Raw genomic sequence first — 15,278 nt, forward strand, 5'->3', positions numbered from 1 at the left:
AATCAAACATACATTTGTCCCCAATGATCTGGCTCAAGACACAAAGAGTATCTAAAGCTAATTAGCCCTCTAAAGCATCTGAGGCTTAATCAGTACTGCAGTAACATCTCAAAGCATCAATATCATGTCATACTTAAAGCAGTCCCAAATGTGTTCCTATCAGAACAGAAAAGACTTCTAGAATCACATTTAGAAGTTGGTTTTAACAGGTTCTGTTCCTGTACTTTTTAAAAAATCTATTAAAATAATAAACTAAAGTGCACACAAGTTTATAACCCAGGCTTTTACAAATCTCTGTAAAATGTGGCCATGTAACACATGCACTCACAAGCAGTCTATAATCCTTTTATCTTCTAAATACTATGCAATGGAAAGCACTAAGTTCTATATGGTGTGCTTTTTCTGTGTTTTATAGCATCACGTCAACCAGCTTTTAACATTCTTTTTTACAGCAGACATGAGTGCAAGAAAAAGAACACACTCAAATGCAGCTAAAAATCTTCCACTAACAAAGATCATTTAACTCACAGAATTCTTCACCAACAGCTATGTCTTCCATCAGCTTAAGACACTAAAAGCATGGTTGACAATATTCAGTAAGAAAAAAGAAAAAAAAAAAAAAGAAAAAATACTTACTAGATTGGTGAGGTTTTAAATAAAGACTTCAGTTTAACAACATTTTTATTATAAGCCTACAAAACCTATGGCTTCCAAATGCCTTCTGCAGCATTTGGAAGCCATAGAGCATTTGGAGTCAGTTATGCTCCTTGGTAAAGCTTGACCAAATATATAAATGTGAAACTGGTATTGCTTAAGCTGAGAAATGTTAACTAGTACAATGAACATTTTAAAAAATCATTGTTTTGTAATATGGATGGGCACCGCTGTATAAAAAAAACCCTCTCAAATCCTAAAGTAGAAAACCTTTCTTGAAAGTTTTGCCAGGAAAACCCAGAAGATAAAAAAAAAAAAAAAATCTGGTGAACATAAGAGAAATATTCAGTGTTTTAAACTAATTAATTCATACACATTACATCAAAGATTAGAGCATTTCCTAAAAATACATATTTCTTTACAAAACAGAATGAGATCCAAAACTAATTTTAAAGTTAATTTTGGCTAATGGTGTGCGATTGCTGAGATCTTAATAGATCTCCTACATCTGTAAACATAAAAATGTTGTGCCTAAATCCATTCCAATCAAGGTTTATATGAAGCAACTTCAGCAGTCACCTAAGCCTCTCAGGTTGTTCTTAGAAAAGAACTGTGATTTTAAATTCTAGCTAATTGATTTACAGCCTCCACTCAAAACCAAATAACTCCTATTGGCTGGGGAAGGAATTCCTCTCACTGTGAATATGGCATATATCTTGAACACAAGCACTTTGCCAATCTGTAGGTGTGTGAGCCTTTCATCCTGGCAAAAGGCAAGGTTTTCACCAACATGATCTAGACTAGTTAGAGAGTCTGAGCAAGGAGTACTATTGGCAGCACTCTTAGGGGAAAAAGAAATCAAGTGCCCAACTTCCTCCCACCCAATGAAGTTTGTTTTGCAGGCATTTTTACTTCAGAGAATCCAGGCCTTCCTCAGATTTCTTCAATACACGTGGGGAACAGCAATACCCCTGCCTACAATTCTCAGTACTGCCCCGTTACCTTAAGTACTCCAACACAAACACCCAAAGTCATGGTAACACGCATTTCTGTGAAATGCAACAAACAGCCAGGCTATGACACTCAGCTCAGAAACTTCCACCTGGAGGAAGTGATCTTCTCATGCTAACAGGATATATAAAATGAAGAACTTGGAAATACTTATGTTTACTCTCCTGGACGTACATCACAGCTTAGATTGTATTGTATGAACAGTATAAACAACTCTAAATCACAGTCTACTTCTACACTGGGAATGTATTAGGAACAGCAAAAGGATTAATGCTGCGTTAAAGAAAGTTGTAACTCTGCATAGTGTGCAATTTTTCATTTTGCTCAATTTCAAAATGCATCATATGAATTACATTCATAAATGTTGGGGAAAAAAGAAAAAAAAAAACAACAAAAAACCTTCTTCCAGGGTTATTTCCATTTGCAAAGATTTCAAGCAGCAGAAAATTATTCTTTGAACAAGCTTTTGTATTTCTTAAAGAATAACCTCCTTTTGTACTTAACATCAACACGACTGCATTTGGTTAACAGAAATCCTGCAGCATGCAAAAGCAGTCGTGCATTTTGCTCTTCAATTTCATCCACTGAGAGCTTTAAACAACTTGCAACGTCTACAATCAGAGTCCCCTTAAACAAACATTTCCACAAATTCTATGGGTTTTGATGCTCCTTCTAGCATGAAAGTGAGATCCCACACACACTGTTTATTCATGAATTGGTGAAAACTGTAGCAAGGACAGAACTGGAAGCCACATGGTGCTACTTCAGTGCTAAAAGCCCTTGCATCTCTGTCGCAACTCATCGCTATCAGAAATAAAAGGGTTGAACACACACTGGAGAGTGCCTTAAAGTGAATGCAGCAACAAATATATCAGAGAATCTATGTTAATGCTACATGTTCATTGTATATAGTAACAAAGATGATTATTTAGAGTGGCTTACTCTACACCATGAGACAAGCCATGGACACCTCAACAGCATAAACACATCTTTCCTCCCAGACAACATTCTGACTGCTTTGATAAGCAAGCCACCAAATTCCTCTCCATAATACTTCAACCAGCAGGAGAACTCCTTAAGGAAAAGCCGAAGTCCCCAAACACATGAGTAAGTTATACCAGCACTTAGGAAAGGATCAAGCAAGGGAAAAGACAGCTAGCTAGAAACACTCAAGAGTTTCTGAATCTTCAGAGGTCATCAGGAAACCTGGGTTACGTATCTTAGATGAAACAGTGAAGAAAAGAGTATCAGAGCACATAGAAATTAATGGAGCATGAAACTGAAGAGAAAAGTAACTGTATTTAAAGGAAGCAAGCTCCTCTAGCACACGATCTTGGGCTGAAGTCTCTTCATCAAACAGTCTTACACAAGTTAAGGTTAGTAACTTTTTGAATGTTTATTCTTGCTATTACCAACAGCTAAGTTTTAAGAAAACTACTTTTGACTAAAATAAATGATAGCAGAAAATGTTACTGATAACCTTCTGCAAATGAGAAAAAAGCCAACCAAACAAACAAAAAACCACAAACACAATAAGCAGAGGCACATAAATTAACCACAAAAAAACTGGCCAACATCCCCCAAAACAAATAAATAGTGACATGTCTCTGGAAGAAATTTAATGATATTTTACTTATTTTTTTGTTATTTATACTGTTTATAAAACACATATATACATCTACAGTTAACTCGTCCAAGTTGGTCACACTGACAGATTATCAGGTCAAAAACAAAGGCGTCATACTGAAATATTATCAGAAAAAAAAAAGGATGTTACTGACTTTTAAATAAATAGATTATTTTTAAGTATTATTTCATTTTAAGGCCAAATAAAGTCAACTTCAAAAAAGTGAACTTTCCAAAAGCTGCTAATTTCCTGGAATGCCCAGCAAATACTCTACTAAAGCACAAAAGGTAGATCCATCACTAATCAAAACAGAGGCCTTAATAATTTTTTTTTTAATCCCCCCACTTAATTACAGTGGGAATTCTTTACTGCTATTGCCTAACTCTAATCTTATTTTAAGATTAGCAACTGAGAATAAAATCTGCCCAGGAAACTCTCTCAATTCCCATCCATAAGTAACGTTTTTAAACAACTCTTTGCCCTCCATACCATTACTCTGGTTCAGCAAGTTCAATTTTATTGATACTGAAGAACAAGAGACTATTCCTAAGAGCTAAGGAGAAAAAAAACAAGCAAAAAGATTATACTGTCAGTCATCTTGTATCAGCTGTATACACATCTACAAAGATTCAGAGTGTCTGGGAGTGGTTTAGTTCCTTTTTTAGAAGAAAGTCAGACCAAAAAAGTTGTACCTACAGGACTTGTTGGGTTCTGGCACATTCTTTGGCCCATGCTTTAGTGAGGGATCAGCTTTTCACAGTCATTCTTTGACCATCAGTGGGAACAAACTACCACTGGTTTGAACCAATGCATTTTAAAGTCATATATGCAAGCAATGTACGAACTGTTGCAGTGGGCAGAGAATAAATAAATACTTTTTTGAATAACATGCATAATACTATGTAACACTTTCAGACTGATTTTTTTTTTTAAAGAAGAATTTTACAGGTCAGAGTATTAATTTTTCTTGTCCAAGCATGTTTGCTTTGGCAACACACACACACTACATGTTTATTTTGTTAGTCAATTGAGAAAAACAAAGATTTCCATAGTTACCAACAAGCTGCTGTGACAGGATATAATGGCAGTTCATTTGGTATCACTTAAACTTCATGCATTGGGTTTTTGCTGTAACAAATTAAGAACTGTTTGGGAGAAGTTATGTTCTTTAGAGAGACAATGTGCTTCCCTTGTGTTTAATGCACCTTACAAAAAACCAGAAACAACTACAGAAGATGTCATTGTCCATGGCTGGGAGCTGCCAGGATCTGAGATTAGAGAATGAATCAAGAAAAGAACAAGTATAGAGAGATGTAAGGATAAAAAAGAATAAATCCAGGCCACAAGTAACATCAGGTTCATGAACAGAGCAGCAACAGAAACATGTTCTTCAAAGAAATATTTTTGGTCATTTGATTTCAGTTAGGCCCTATTTCTTAACCAGCTCTGTTCTCCTGGCTGGGACACACACCATACCACATCATTTCTGGCACAGGATTAGTAAAGTAGAAGGATGGCCACAACTGAGCTGGAAAGTATCTTGTCATCAGTTCTGCTGGCCAACACACACTAACTGCTGGAAGTGTTCTGGGAATAGTTTGCTTTTTTTTTTTTGGCAATAGAGAAGAAAAGGCACAAGCCATACTGGTCACCAAGTGCAACACCAGCAGCCAGAAAGTGAAGCACTCTCAGGGATGGAGGAAATTTCTGCTGTGCCACCGACAGCAGGCAAGTGGTTTCTGTTCCAGGTTACAGCCCTGAGAGCCTCTTAGTAACTCCAGCAACGCAAGCAGGTAGCTTAGCTTATATCCAGCTTCTCTCCCCTCTTTCTGTTCCCAAGAACTATGTGCTTCTAACCAAAATGGATTTCAACAGCCAGTCCATCCCCAGTGCACCACACTAAAGAAATGACTGCACAAGTAGCCAAACTTGTTTACTAAATGCAAAATCTACAGGACACATACCACAGTATTTCTTTATACTGGGCAGTGACAGCTATATTTTTGTACAGGTTTTCTAGTTACTCTCATCATAACTACACTTCTGCAGAAATGGGAGACAAAATCACTACCATGTCATTTTGTTTGACATCAGTGGAATGGTACTGAGTAATAAAACACACTCCTCACACAACTTCTATTATAAGCTAATATTTCAAGAAAATAGATCATCAAATAGCTGATTTTAAGTACATACCAGATACCCTTTACAAAGAATCACAGAATTGGCAGGTTTGGAAGGGACTTCTGGACATCATCTTGTCCAACGCCCTTGCCAAGGCAGGGTAACCCAGAGCAGGTGACACAGGGACATGTCCAGGTGGGTTTGGAATGTCTCCAGAGAGGGAGACTCCATGAGCCCCTGGGCAGCCTCTTCCAGTGCTCTGACACCCTCAATATAAAGAAGTCCTTTCTCATGTTATGGTACTTCTTGTCATTTAATTTATGGCCATTGCTGCACACCACTGAAAAGCAGGTCCCAGTTAGGCCATATTTAAGCAGATGAAAAATGCAACAACCTAACATTTCACATATTATTAAAAAAAAAAAATCACAGTCAGCTCTTCAGAAGACTATCACAACATTGTCTTGAAAAGTGACATAAAAGTCCCTATCTAAATGAGTCAGCAGTTCTCCTAAATAAGTATAGTGATAATCACTTGCAAGTTACTGCTATTTTTTAAAAATCCACTCTACCTTACAAATCCATTCTAGAGAATTCACCATTGTAACACAAACTCAGCACATTTCTTGCTCTAAAACAAAGAATTACTTCTAGATTGAAAACACAGACCTTTAAGACATGTAATACTCACTGATAGCTAAAAATAAAAATATTTGTAAGGAAACAACTTACTTGATGGAGTTTCTGAAGTGGTCCTCAGCAGGATTTTTTACTGTACAACTGTTCAGCAACCATAAATCTGCTTCAGCAGAGTTGTCTACAAAACAGAAAGAAACAAACCTGTGTTAAGAATTATTTAACCTGTCAACTCCTAACTTATATAATATTTTAAAAATTTTTAAAAAACCAAACTGAGCCATTAATAGTAAGTTGGCTATTTGTAAGATTACTTTATATTAAATTACATTCTTGGAAGGGTTTTTTTGTTTTACTTTGTTTTGTGTTTTAGAGGAAAAAAAAAAGGTACACGAGTGTTTCCATTGTAATTTCTTTTTAATTTTTTGCCAATGGGGAATGAATTGTTATCTCTATAAACGGAGATGCCATAAGGTTGCACATCATGGAAAACAAAGTTAAAAAGAATGGCCAGAACTCCCAGAAAGATCTTAGCTAGACAAAGGCAAAACTAAGTGGTCAACAAAAGCAAAAACAAAATCCCTGCTTCAGCTCCACTGTGAATTAATACTACAAAACAAACAAATCACTATTCATAACATGTGGGCCTCTACCAAAGAGAAAAGTCAATATAGCTGGTTTGGAAAGAAACATACATATTTCTAGTTTTGGCTATATCTTAGTTATGGTATAATTATAGCTCAGCAATTTTCAGACAAAAGATATCCAAGCAACCAATATCTGTCTCCATTCAGATAAGAATACTACTTTCTTCAGGATCCAAACCTTTCTGTAAGTTCAGAGCCTATTGATATCTAAATTCATTAACAGAACTGAATCCCAGAATTATCTGCAGAAGCACGTATATAAACTCTAATCCTGTAAAACATGGCCTGTGGTACAAAATTACTAGCATAGTCATATTCTTGTGAAGTTAGAGCTTCTTTTTTTGAACAAAAGAATAAAGATAATCTATCTCAAATAGTTTAGTGCTTTAGCATTCATCAGAATAGCTTGTATCAGTTTGGACAAGAAAATTCATGTCACTCGCTGCTATTCAGTACATGGAGCATTGAAGTATTGACTGATGTATCTTTAAATAACATAAGCCAGTGAGCAATGAATACAGGTAAAACATAATTTTTAGGACGCCTTACTTGAACTGACATCCTGCAAAAGCGGGAGAAAGCCTGCCATGATTTAGGCATATTTATACATGCACCCATCATCAATGTATCCATACCCATAATATGCTTTTCCTCCATGCATACACACTTATGATGAAAGGCTATAAAGCATTTGAAAAGCTTTCTGTCTCATTGACAATTTTGTTCAAAGAAATCATCATTTACAGTTAACTATCAGTCACTTAACCCATGAAGCAGGTAAATTGAAAATAATACAAAAAATGCAACTAATGCTAAATATGAGAAAACATTCAGGGGGGATTCAAATCATTGTTGACCAAGATCACACTATTAATTTGGCTAAAACACAACTTTCTTTCACAACAGGTAAAGACCACAAAGCAATCACCTAAACAACAATCAGACCTTTAGGTATTTTAAACAAAGCAAGTATCTGACCGTGTCAGGCTGGGAAAGAGCACGCAGTTTTTCAGCCTACATAGAAGTCAAAACAAAAATGGAACAAGACAAAGAACCTCTCCTGCATTAAAACCACATTTTTAGACTAATGAACAGATCCATTTACTATTAGAAATATAATCAGAGGTTAAAAAACTGATTAGGAATTATGTACAGACAAGCAAAGAAAGAGTTTCAATGTCAGAAAAAGAGCGATCTCTTGGCCTAGTCAGATGTACCAAGTATGAAAACAAACACATTTTAGAAGTAGTTTTCCAGTCACACTGCCAAACCCTTGTATTTCTTATTCTTTTCAGCAGCATAAAATGTTTATAAATTCAGCCCCACACCCATAACACACCCATCTGAGAATTAGGGGTGGGACACACACACACACACACACACACACAAAATAGAAAGAGGCCAGCATGTAAGTGAGACATTACATTTAACAGACAACAGCTGCAGTAGCACTCATTCACCACTGTAAAGCACAACCATTTTTAAGAGATGTCTTTATTCGGAGGAGAGATGCCTCGAGACAGAACACCAGTTCTGGGCTTGGTCTCAGCTCCTCCTGGTACTGCGGTTTCCAGGTGTGCAGGAGGAGACAACACTGTGACAATGCTTCTTCCCTAAAGCCAAAATCAAACCCCTCTCTTCAAAACAGCCTTGGAAAAAGTAACACAAGTAACAAGTTTAGAAAGCCCTTACATACTCAGCCAATGGGACTAATTTCATACAGCAGTTTGGTTTCCAGGCGATTAATACATTGACTCCTTGACTGAGGGACAACTGCAACACTTTATATATATATTATATTAAAAAGTCTCCCAAATACACCTAAATTCATTCCTTAACAGGTTTCAGTCTCTGCAGAACAGAAGATAAAAAGCAAAGGCTCTTACAGAATAAAATCTCCTGAGCAGTTTTGGGAAAAGGAGTCTCATTCATGTACACATCTAAAAATCATTTAAGGAAAATAAAAGTGTAGCTGAGGTTTATCCTCCTCTTACAGCAACAGTATTGTTTTATCATATTTAGTTGTTCTATTTCTGCATTTATTTGTAAATCTTTTTCTTCTAATTAATTCTCATGATCTCTCATATGAATACATGTATATACAAGTTTTGATTATGCATATATATAAACATATAGGCACACACTTATGAGTTATATTGATTTATTAAGTGTCCGTATCACAATTCTTCAAAATGACAGCTGAATTTTCTTAGTACTTTACTGCCCTATTCACACTTAAAATAATTGCATGCACTGGCGTAAACTCACCACAGTCTACTGCATTTTTTCAACAAAATTTCAGTTAAAAAGAAAAAAATTGCCAACGGGGCCTTTTTGTATCAGGTTGCAGGAAGATCTGAACATTTGTAACATTGTGGGAATAACTTGTCAGCGGTCACATTTTGCTTTGCAAGGCCTTGACGGATGTGTGGAAACAAACATGGACCAAAAGAGCAGACTGGGCTTGGCATGTATAAACAACATCTTCTGGCTTCATAATTACTAAATATTAAGCAACACCAGGGTAATAATCCTTTATTCAAGACATGGAGACTGGAGCAATTGGCTACCTATTTATACACATAGGTATATGCATGTGCATATATGTGTGTCTGTATATATATACATATATTTGCATAGATATACACCTGTAAGTGTTCTGACATGAGTAGGTGCTACTGTTCAGCTCTGTCCTCAAATAAAGAGTCAAAGAGCTCTGACAAACAAGCTCAGGCTTCTAAATCCATGCCTAGAGGGGCAGGGGCAGACAGCCCTGAGGATTCAGCCCTGGAGTTTATACTCCAGGCAGAAAGATGAAGAGTTTAGGTCTGGATGGGAAGTACCACATGAATGTGGTGCTGCACCCACTGACACAACCATGCACCCTTCCTTGGAAGCTCTCCACCTGCCACCTTCTCCAACTCCATAGGTAAGGTTTTTGAGAAATCTCCAACATTTCAGTGAAGAACAGAGGCCTGTGTTTGGGAGCTCATACAGATCTGAGTGAACAGGACAACCTAAACTTGACAGAAGGTTTTCCAGCAAGTCATAGAGACTGAGAGGCTAAACAGAGGCAAGAACCGTAAGTATAGCGAACATCAGTTACAGCAGAGAATATGAAATAGGTGCATGTATCCTGCAACAATCTTCTCTTCTTCAACTTATTTTTGCCATATATTCAGCATAATGATACTTTTTTCATTATGATATTTTCCTGTCAACATTTATTTTTATGAGCTACTTAAACAGTTTCCTCTTTGATAAGACATTTTTAGAAAAAAAAGATATGTCAAATCAGCCTTGTATTAATTGCTCAAAAACACAACTCAAAACCATGGTCTTCTTGCATTGTGACATCTTTTCCATAAAAAACGGCTACACGGGAAGTAAACCACAAAGTCTATCATACTCTCTGAAAAAACAACATAGAGTACAAAGGAACCTAAAGGTCATGGAAACTTCTGAGTACTTAAGTTAATTGGGAAACTCTGGAAAAGATGAATTGGCTGCATTATGCAATACTAAGATAATAAAATGGCAAGAGTCTGTAACATCAGTATACCTACAGAGGAAAATAATATTTCCAATTCTTTTCTAACTGGCAGTGTCAGTTTTGTTATCATTTCAGAAATCATAAATCAGCAGAATTTCTTAAGACTAGTAATACTATCAGCTGAAAATAAACAAACTATTTGGGTTTGCCTGGTCTCTTTTTAGTCTTTCTTCTTTCAATTTTTTCCAAAACTTTATTTTCTTCCAAGCCCCCCAAAACCACATCTCCTTGAAAATCAAAACACTCACAAAGCAAAAAATTAGAAGAAACACAGCTAGTGAAGCCTTAAAAGAACAGCCTTTCTTTACTTTCTTCAGCACATCACTCCTCTCTCTGCACTGAAACCACTACCAGATTTGCTCAGCACAGTTTGCTAAAAAAACATGACTCATAATTATTATGACATACTTTTAAATACTGTACATCAATCTGAGAAATTTAATCTGAAAGCACATCTTCCTCTGTAATCACTGAAGGCTCTTCCAGGGCCTTTCCCTCCAGCTGTCCTTATCCTGTTCCTAATAACTCTGCAAGTCTTCCTTCTCACCTTTTCTGATTTTCTTACTTCTAACTCTCTCACACAACAAATATACCTCCAGTTTCTCTGTTTCCACATGCTGTATTCTAGCCTCTGTTCCCATTTATGGACCTCCCCATCAGACACTTTGTCCTGTGTGTTCTTCCTTCCAAAACAGCTCTGCTCCCTCCCTTGATACCCTGGTTGCCATTTCATGCCCTGGAGTAGCATGAAATGTAGATCCAGTAACATCCAAGGTATCTGGAATGTGTGCCTGCAACTGTACTCCATGGGAATCATCTGCCCCAAAAGACACAAATATCTAAGCATGAGGACACCTCACAGCCAGTTACAGTCATGGAGTATCTTGACTGGAACAGAGTTGCCAAATTAATTCATTTCTTTCGACATCCCTGTGTCACAGAAACCCACTGTCACTCAAATTAGGTTACTGAAATTAGGTGCTGGTTAATTTAATGATTTCTTGGAGCACTGGGCATTGAGAGACCTCAACAAGTATTGGGAAAGGATCTCATAAATACTAATTCAGAAATGCTCTGAATCATCAGTGAAGCAGGAAGGTACATCTTCCTCTGGGGACAGGGAGTTTAGTTATTTGCAGACAATAGGCTTTGCACAGCAGAAGAAGAGAGTAAGAAGAAAAAGTTTGGCGTTTTATTTGCGTGCCTTTCCTCGGCACACAAAATACTTAGCTACCATTTGCTAGTTCTCAATATTGTATCACATATAGTTAACTATCAACTTTCATATAACTTGTCCTACAGAAAAGATTCCAAGCAAACAAGCTCTTTCTGTGTGTCTGCACCCCTGACAGCAACTACAAATCAAAAACACAAGTTATCATGAGTTTCCAGATGGCACTTGTTTGGAATCTCAGGGACACGTTATCAGTTCCCACCTCTGAAGACGTACCATGCATTTGCCAATGATACGAAACACTCAAAGGCACGCTGAAAATACCAACTTTGCAGATTGCAAATGTCTTTCAAAACAATCCCACTCATGTCTTATCAACACTATCAGGATGTAAAATATAAAAGGATCAGCTTGATTGCAACATTACTTCTGTTTTCTCATTAAATTTCTGAAATACTCTGGACATAACAAATTGCTTTATTCACAATTAATGAAAACACAACTATTTGGTTCACCCTGCATATATGTCATTTAAAGTTCCAAAAGGAAAGCCAGGCTGCTTACCAAATCAGGTAATGCAGACAAGCCTTCATGAAAAAAAATAATTCTCCCATCATGCCTCCTGCCCTGATTTAAACTACAAATATGCAAATTTGCCATTTTTTTTCTCCATTAACATTTTCATTACTGAGCTAATAGTGTAAGCAACCTTTCTTGGGTTTTCTGGTTTTTAAGAAATTTAGTATTTTCAGTAAATTTTCTTGTGCAGGCAGACATCTCAACAGCATTTACTGCTGGACTATAAACAGATTTTATAAAGCCTTCCATATCAGGATGCTGTGCCTGCTATCAAAGTATATTTCTCACTGTCCAGCACCAAAGCAGAGGTGCACAGGGACTCTTCCACTGAACACATCAAGTACCTAGGAACTAAGCACATTTAAACACACAATATCAGCCAGTTAAAATCCAGTAACACACTACTGGATTCAAAATATGACATGTTAAATCATTGCCTCTCCTCATTTCTGTATAACAGACAAATAATTCAATTTTATGTACTCATGCCTGCTTTCAGGACTGAAAGTTTTCTAAAAAAATACTGGTTTATTTCCAGTCACCTGTGAAAACGCAATTTGAAAAAAGAAGCTTATACACCTCTTTTTTCAGCTGTTTAGGGGGTATCATGCAATTACTGGAACAAACTACTAAGGTATCAGTTGATGTCCATTCAATCTGTTCATGACCTGGAACTTTGCCTTACCACTCCTTCCCAAAAACAAATTCCTGAAAAATATATTTAGTTTGCTGAAGCTTACCAAGGCCAGCAGAACAGCTTATGGCTTCTGCCATCATCACTAAAACTAAAGGGTGACTGTGAGATCACTGAGAAATGAAACTGGAACTTGAAAAATTACAGTAGGTGAACACCTGAACTAACATTAATATATTTATAAATAGTGCAGACAACAGAATTTGTATTTCAGAGCATGTCCATTAAGAGAATACTTCAGGCCTGGCATGGGGGTACCGAACACCAGACAACACAGAAGAAACAGTACATGAAAGAATAAATTTAGCTTCAAAATATTGACGATGATAAACTTTACTTCCCACTTCTACTCTGCAACCATCAGTAGCACTTACAAGAGTAATCCCAATTTGTATTGGGATTTTGAAGCAAGTAATCTGCTCTCCAAGTACGTTTCATCTCTGCTCTAGACACAGCACAGGCTACAGTCTGGGTCTGAGGTGATCCTTGTAAGCCACCTTTTCCTCCCACTTTGTACACACTTGTGTCAGACCAGCAGGACACCCCAGCTACGCTGCTTGCTGAGCTCAGGGTGTGCACTGCAGCGCCCAGACACACAGAGCTGCACAGGGAGGCTTCAGCCCATCCACCCTTAGCAACACCTAAGCTCCACAAAGTGAAGAACAGGAGAGTTAAACCGACTAAAAATGTTTACCTTTTAGCAATGTAAAAAAATCCAATTAGGTTATAAATTGTATTTTCGTTCCTTCTGCAACTTCCTGATGATTTTTCTGCCTCTGCACACAACACAGACAACATGAATTGACAAATTACTTTGTATTTTTGTTCATTTTACACTAATTCACTAGATTTTCCATGTGTTAAGGCACCTGAGGGTAACTTGAAGTTGCAAAATGATTTCTGTTTAAAAATGCTAAACCTAGAAATGTTTCTTTTGAAAAGCAGCAGGTTTCCTTTTGGAACTTTAGCACTCTAAAACTGCAGTACATTTCAATAATTCCCCCATATGAATGAGAACTTTCCCAAGCCCATTGCCATTGAACGACTCATACTTGTTCCAATCAAGAAAGGGACTGATCATTTCCACATCTTATCCTGATCTTTGTGGATCAGGGGAAAAAAAAGCATACTTCAGTTCAACTCTGGGTATAGTTTAGTTTCCTGTGCCATAATCTGCTGCATTTTAGTCTACATTCCACAGTTCCACTTGTTTTGTCAAACAACTCCCAGAAAGACACTTTAAAGGAAAGGTACCCCTCTTACAAGTATACGACCATGGCCATGTTCTAAAGGAAGCTTATTCCAACATGACATGACCTTAATGGGCTACTCTTTTCTCACAGCTCTTTTCTAACAGAAAATAGTCAAACTTGATTCTGCACATGGTATTATATACCAAAGATGGAAAATTTTAGCTCATTCCTTCAAAATAAAGACTTCACTGCTTTGAGAAAAGTGGATCATGCAACTATTTCTTGAACAAAACATGACCTTAAAACAAGGGAAGATAAATCTCTCTGCTAGCTAAGAGATGAGTTGGCAGAAAGCCTAAGCCTTGCCAATGGTTGCTCAGCACAATAATACCTGATGTTAAGGAACGCAAATTACTCTGGGCAGCAGCAGATGCAGGTGCCATAGCATGGTGCCCTAAGGTGGGCATTTCACCCTGCTCTTCAGCACAGGCATATTTTTGAGGTATTCCAAGAGTCAACTTCTCCCTTCACTTCACTGAAGACTTAATGATCAGTGTGAATAATTTCAATATGCAAAATAGTGATGAGTGATTTATCAGTCTCTTGGGAAAAGTCCCATTACATTAGGAACAAGGTCAAGTAGCCTGTTTCAGCCAGGCTATGCTACAACAACACAAATAACTCCAACTCATTCTGATGATTAATGCAGATAGAATTTGTTTTGTTGACAGAATTTGGAAAAATCCCAGAAACTCCTCCTCCTCTGAGTCTTAAGCCTGCTTGATATTCCAGAAATAGCACGCACAGTACGACTCAGTGCTCTTCTGTCCCTACATACAGCTTTATACGCAAAACACGAGTTATTCAAATGAGCAAATACAGACTGATTGCTTCTGTCTTAGTCACTCAAAATCCAAAGCCAACCATGAACAAAACATCTTGCACAACTCTGTGCAACCGAAGTTTCAAAGCACGCTGCAAATATTAACTGATTTCCCTTCAACAGCCACATATTAAATATGCACCCTTCCCTACACCAATTCCTTTTCATCTTATAAATGTAGACAAGTAGTTTCAGAATTTCCATAACTTGATCGAGCCACACAGGATGTCTATGCAAACAAGCCAAGATCCCAGCCAAGATGTCCCTGCCTTCAGGCCTGTCCCTGAACACAAAGCCATTGCCTAGATTCATATGCACACACTATTTCAGTCTACATCCTTTAGAGGCCAGATAGGTGATATCCAATAAATTTCTGACAAGTTTAAAGGCAATCACAAAACCCAACTTTTCAGTTATTTCGGTTGCACATCAAATGAACAGAAAACACTGAACAGAAGAACAAATTAACTCCTTTCTATGGGACAAGGTTAAAAAAAAATTTA

General features: G+C 37.2%; 1 protein-coding gene across 1 annotated transcript in view; it reads right to left on the reverse strand.

Moving 5' to 3' along the window:
• The window catches only part of CDKAL1 (CDK5 regulatory subunit associated protein 1 like 1), a 380,101-nt gene that overhangs the window by 307,092 nt on the left and 57,731 nt on the right, over positions 1-15,278 (reverse strand). The window contains exon 5 of the mRNA XM_041426743.1: positions 6,149-6,233. Within this exon, the coding sequence (XP_041282677.1) occupies positions 6,149-6,233 (85 nt within the window). The remainder of the gene's footprint in view (positions 1-6,148; positions 6,234-15,278) is intronic.

This window comes from Onychostruthus taczanowskii, unplaced genomic scaffold (assembly GCF_017590055.1).
Source record: "Onychostruthus taczanowskii isolate IOZ18803 unplaced genomic scaffold, ASM1759005v1 scaffold94, whole genome shotgun sequence".
Classification (NCBI taxonomy): Eukaryota; Metazoa; Chordata; class Aves; order Passeriformes; family Passeridae; genus Onychostruthus; species Onychostruthus taczanowskii.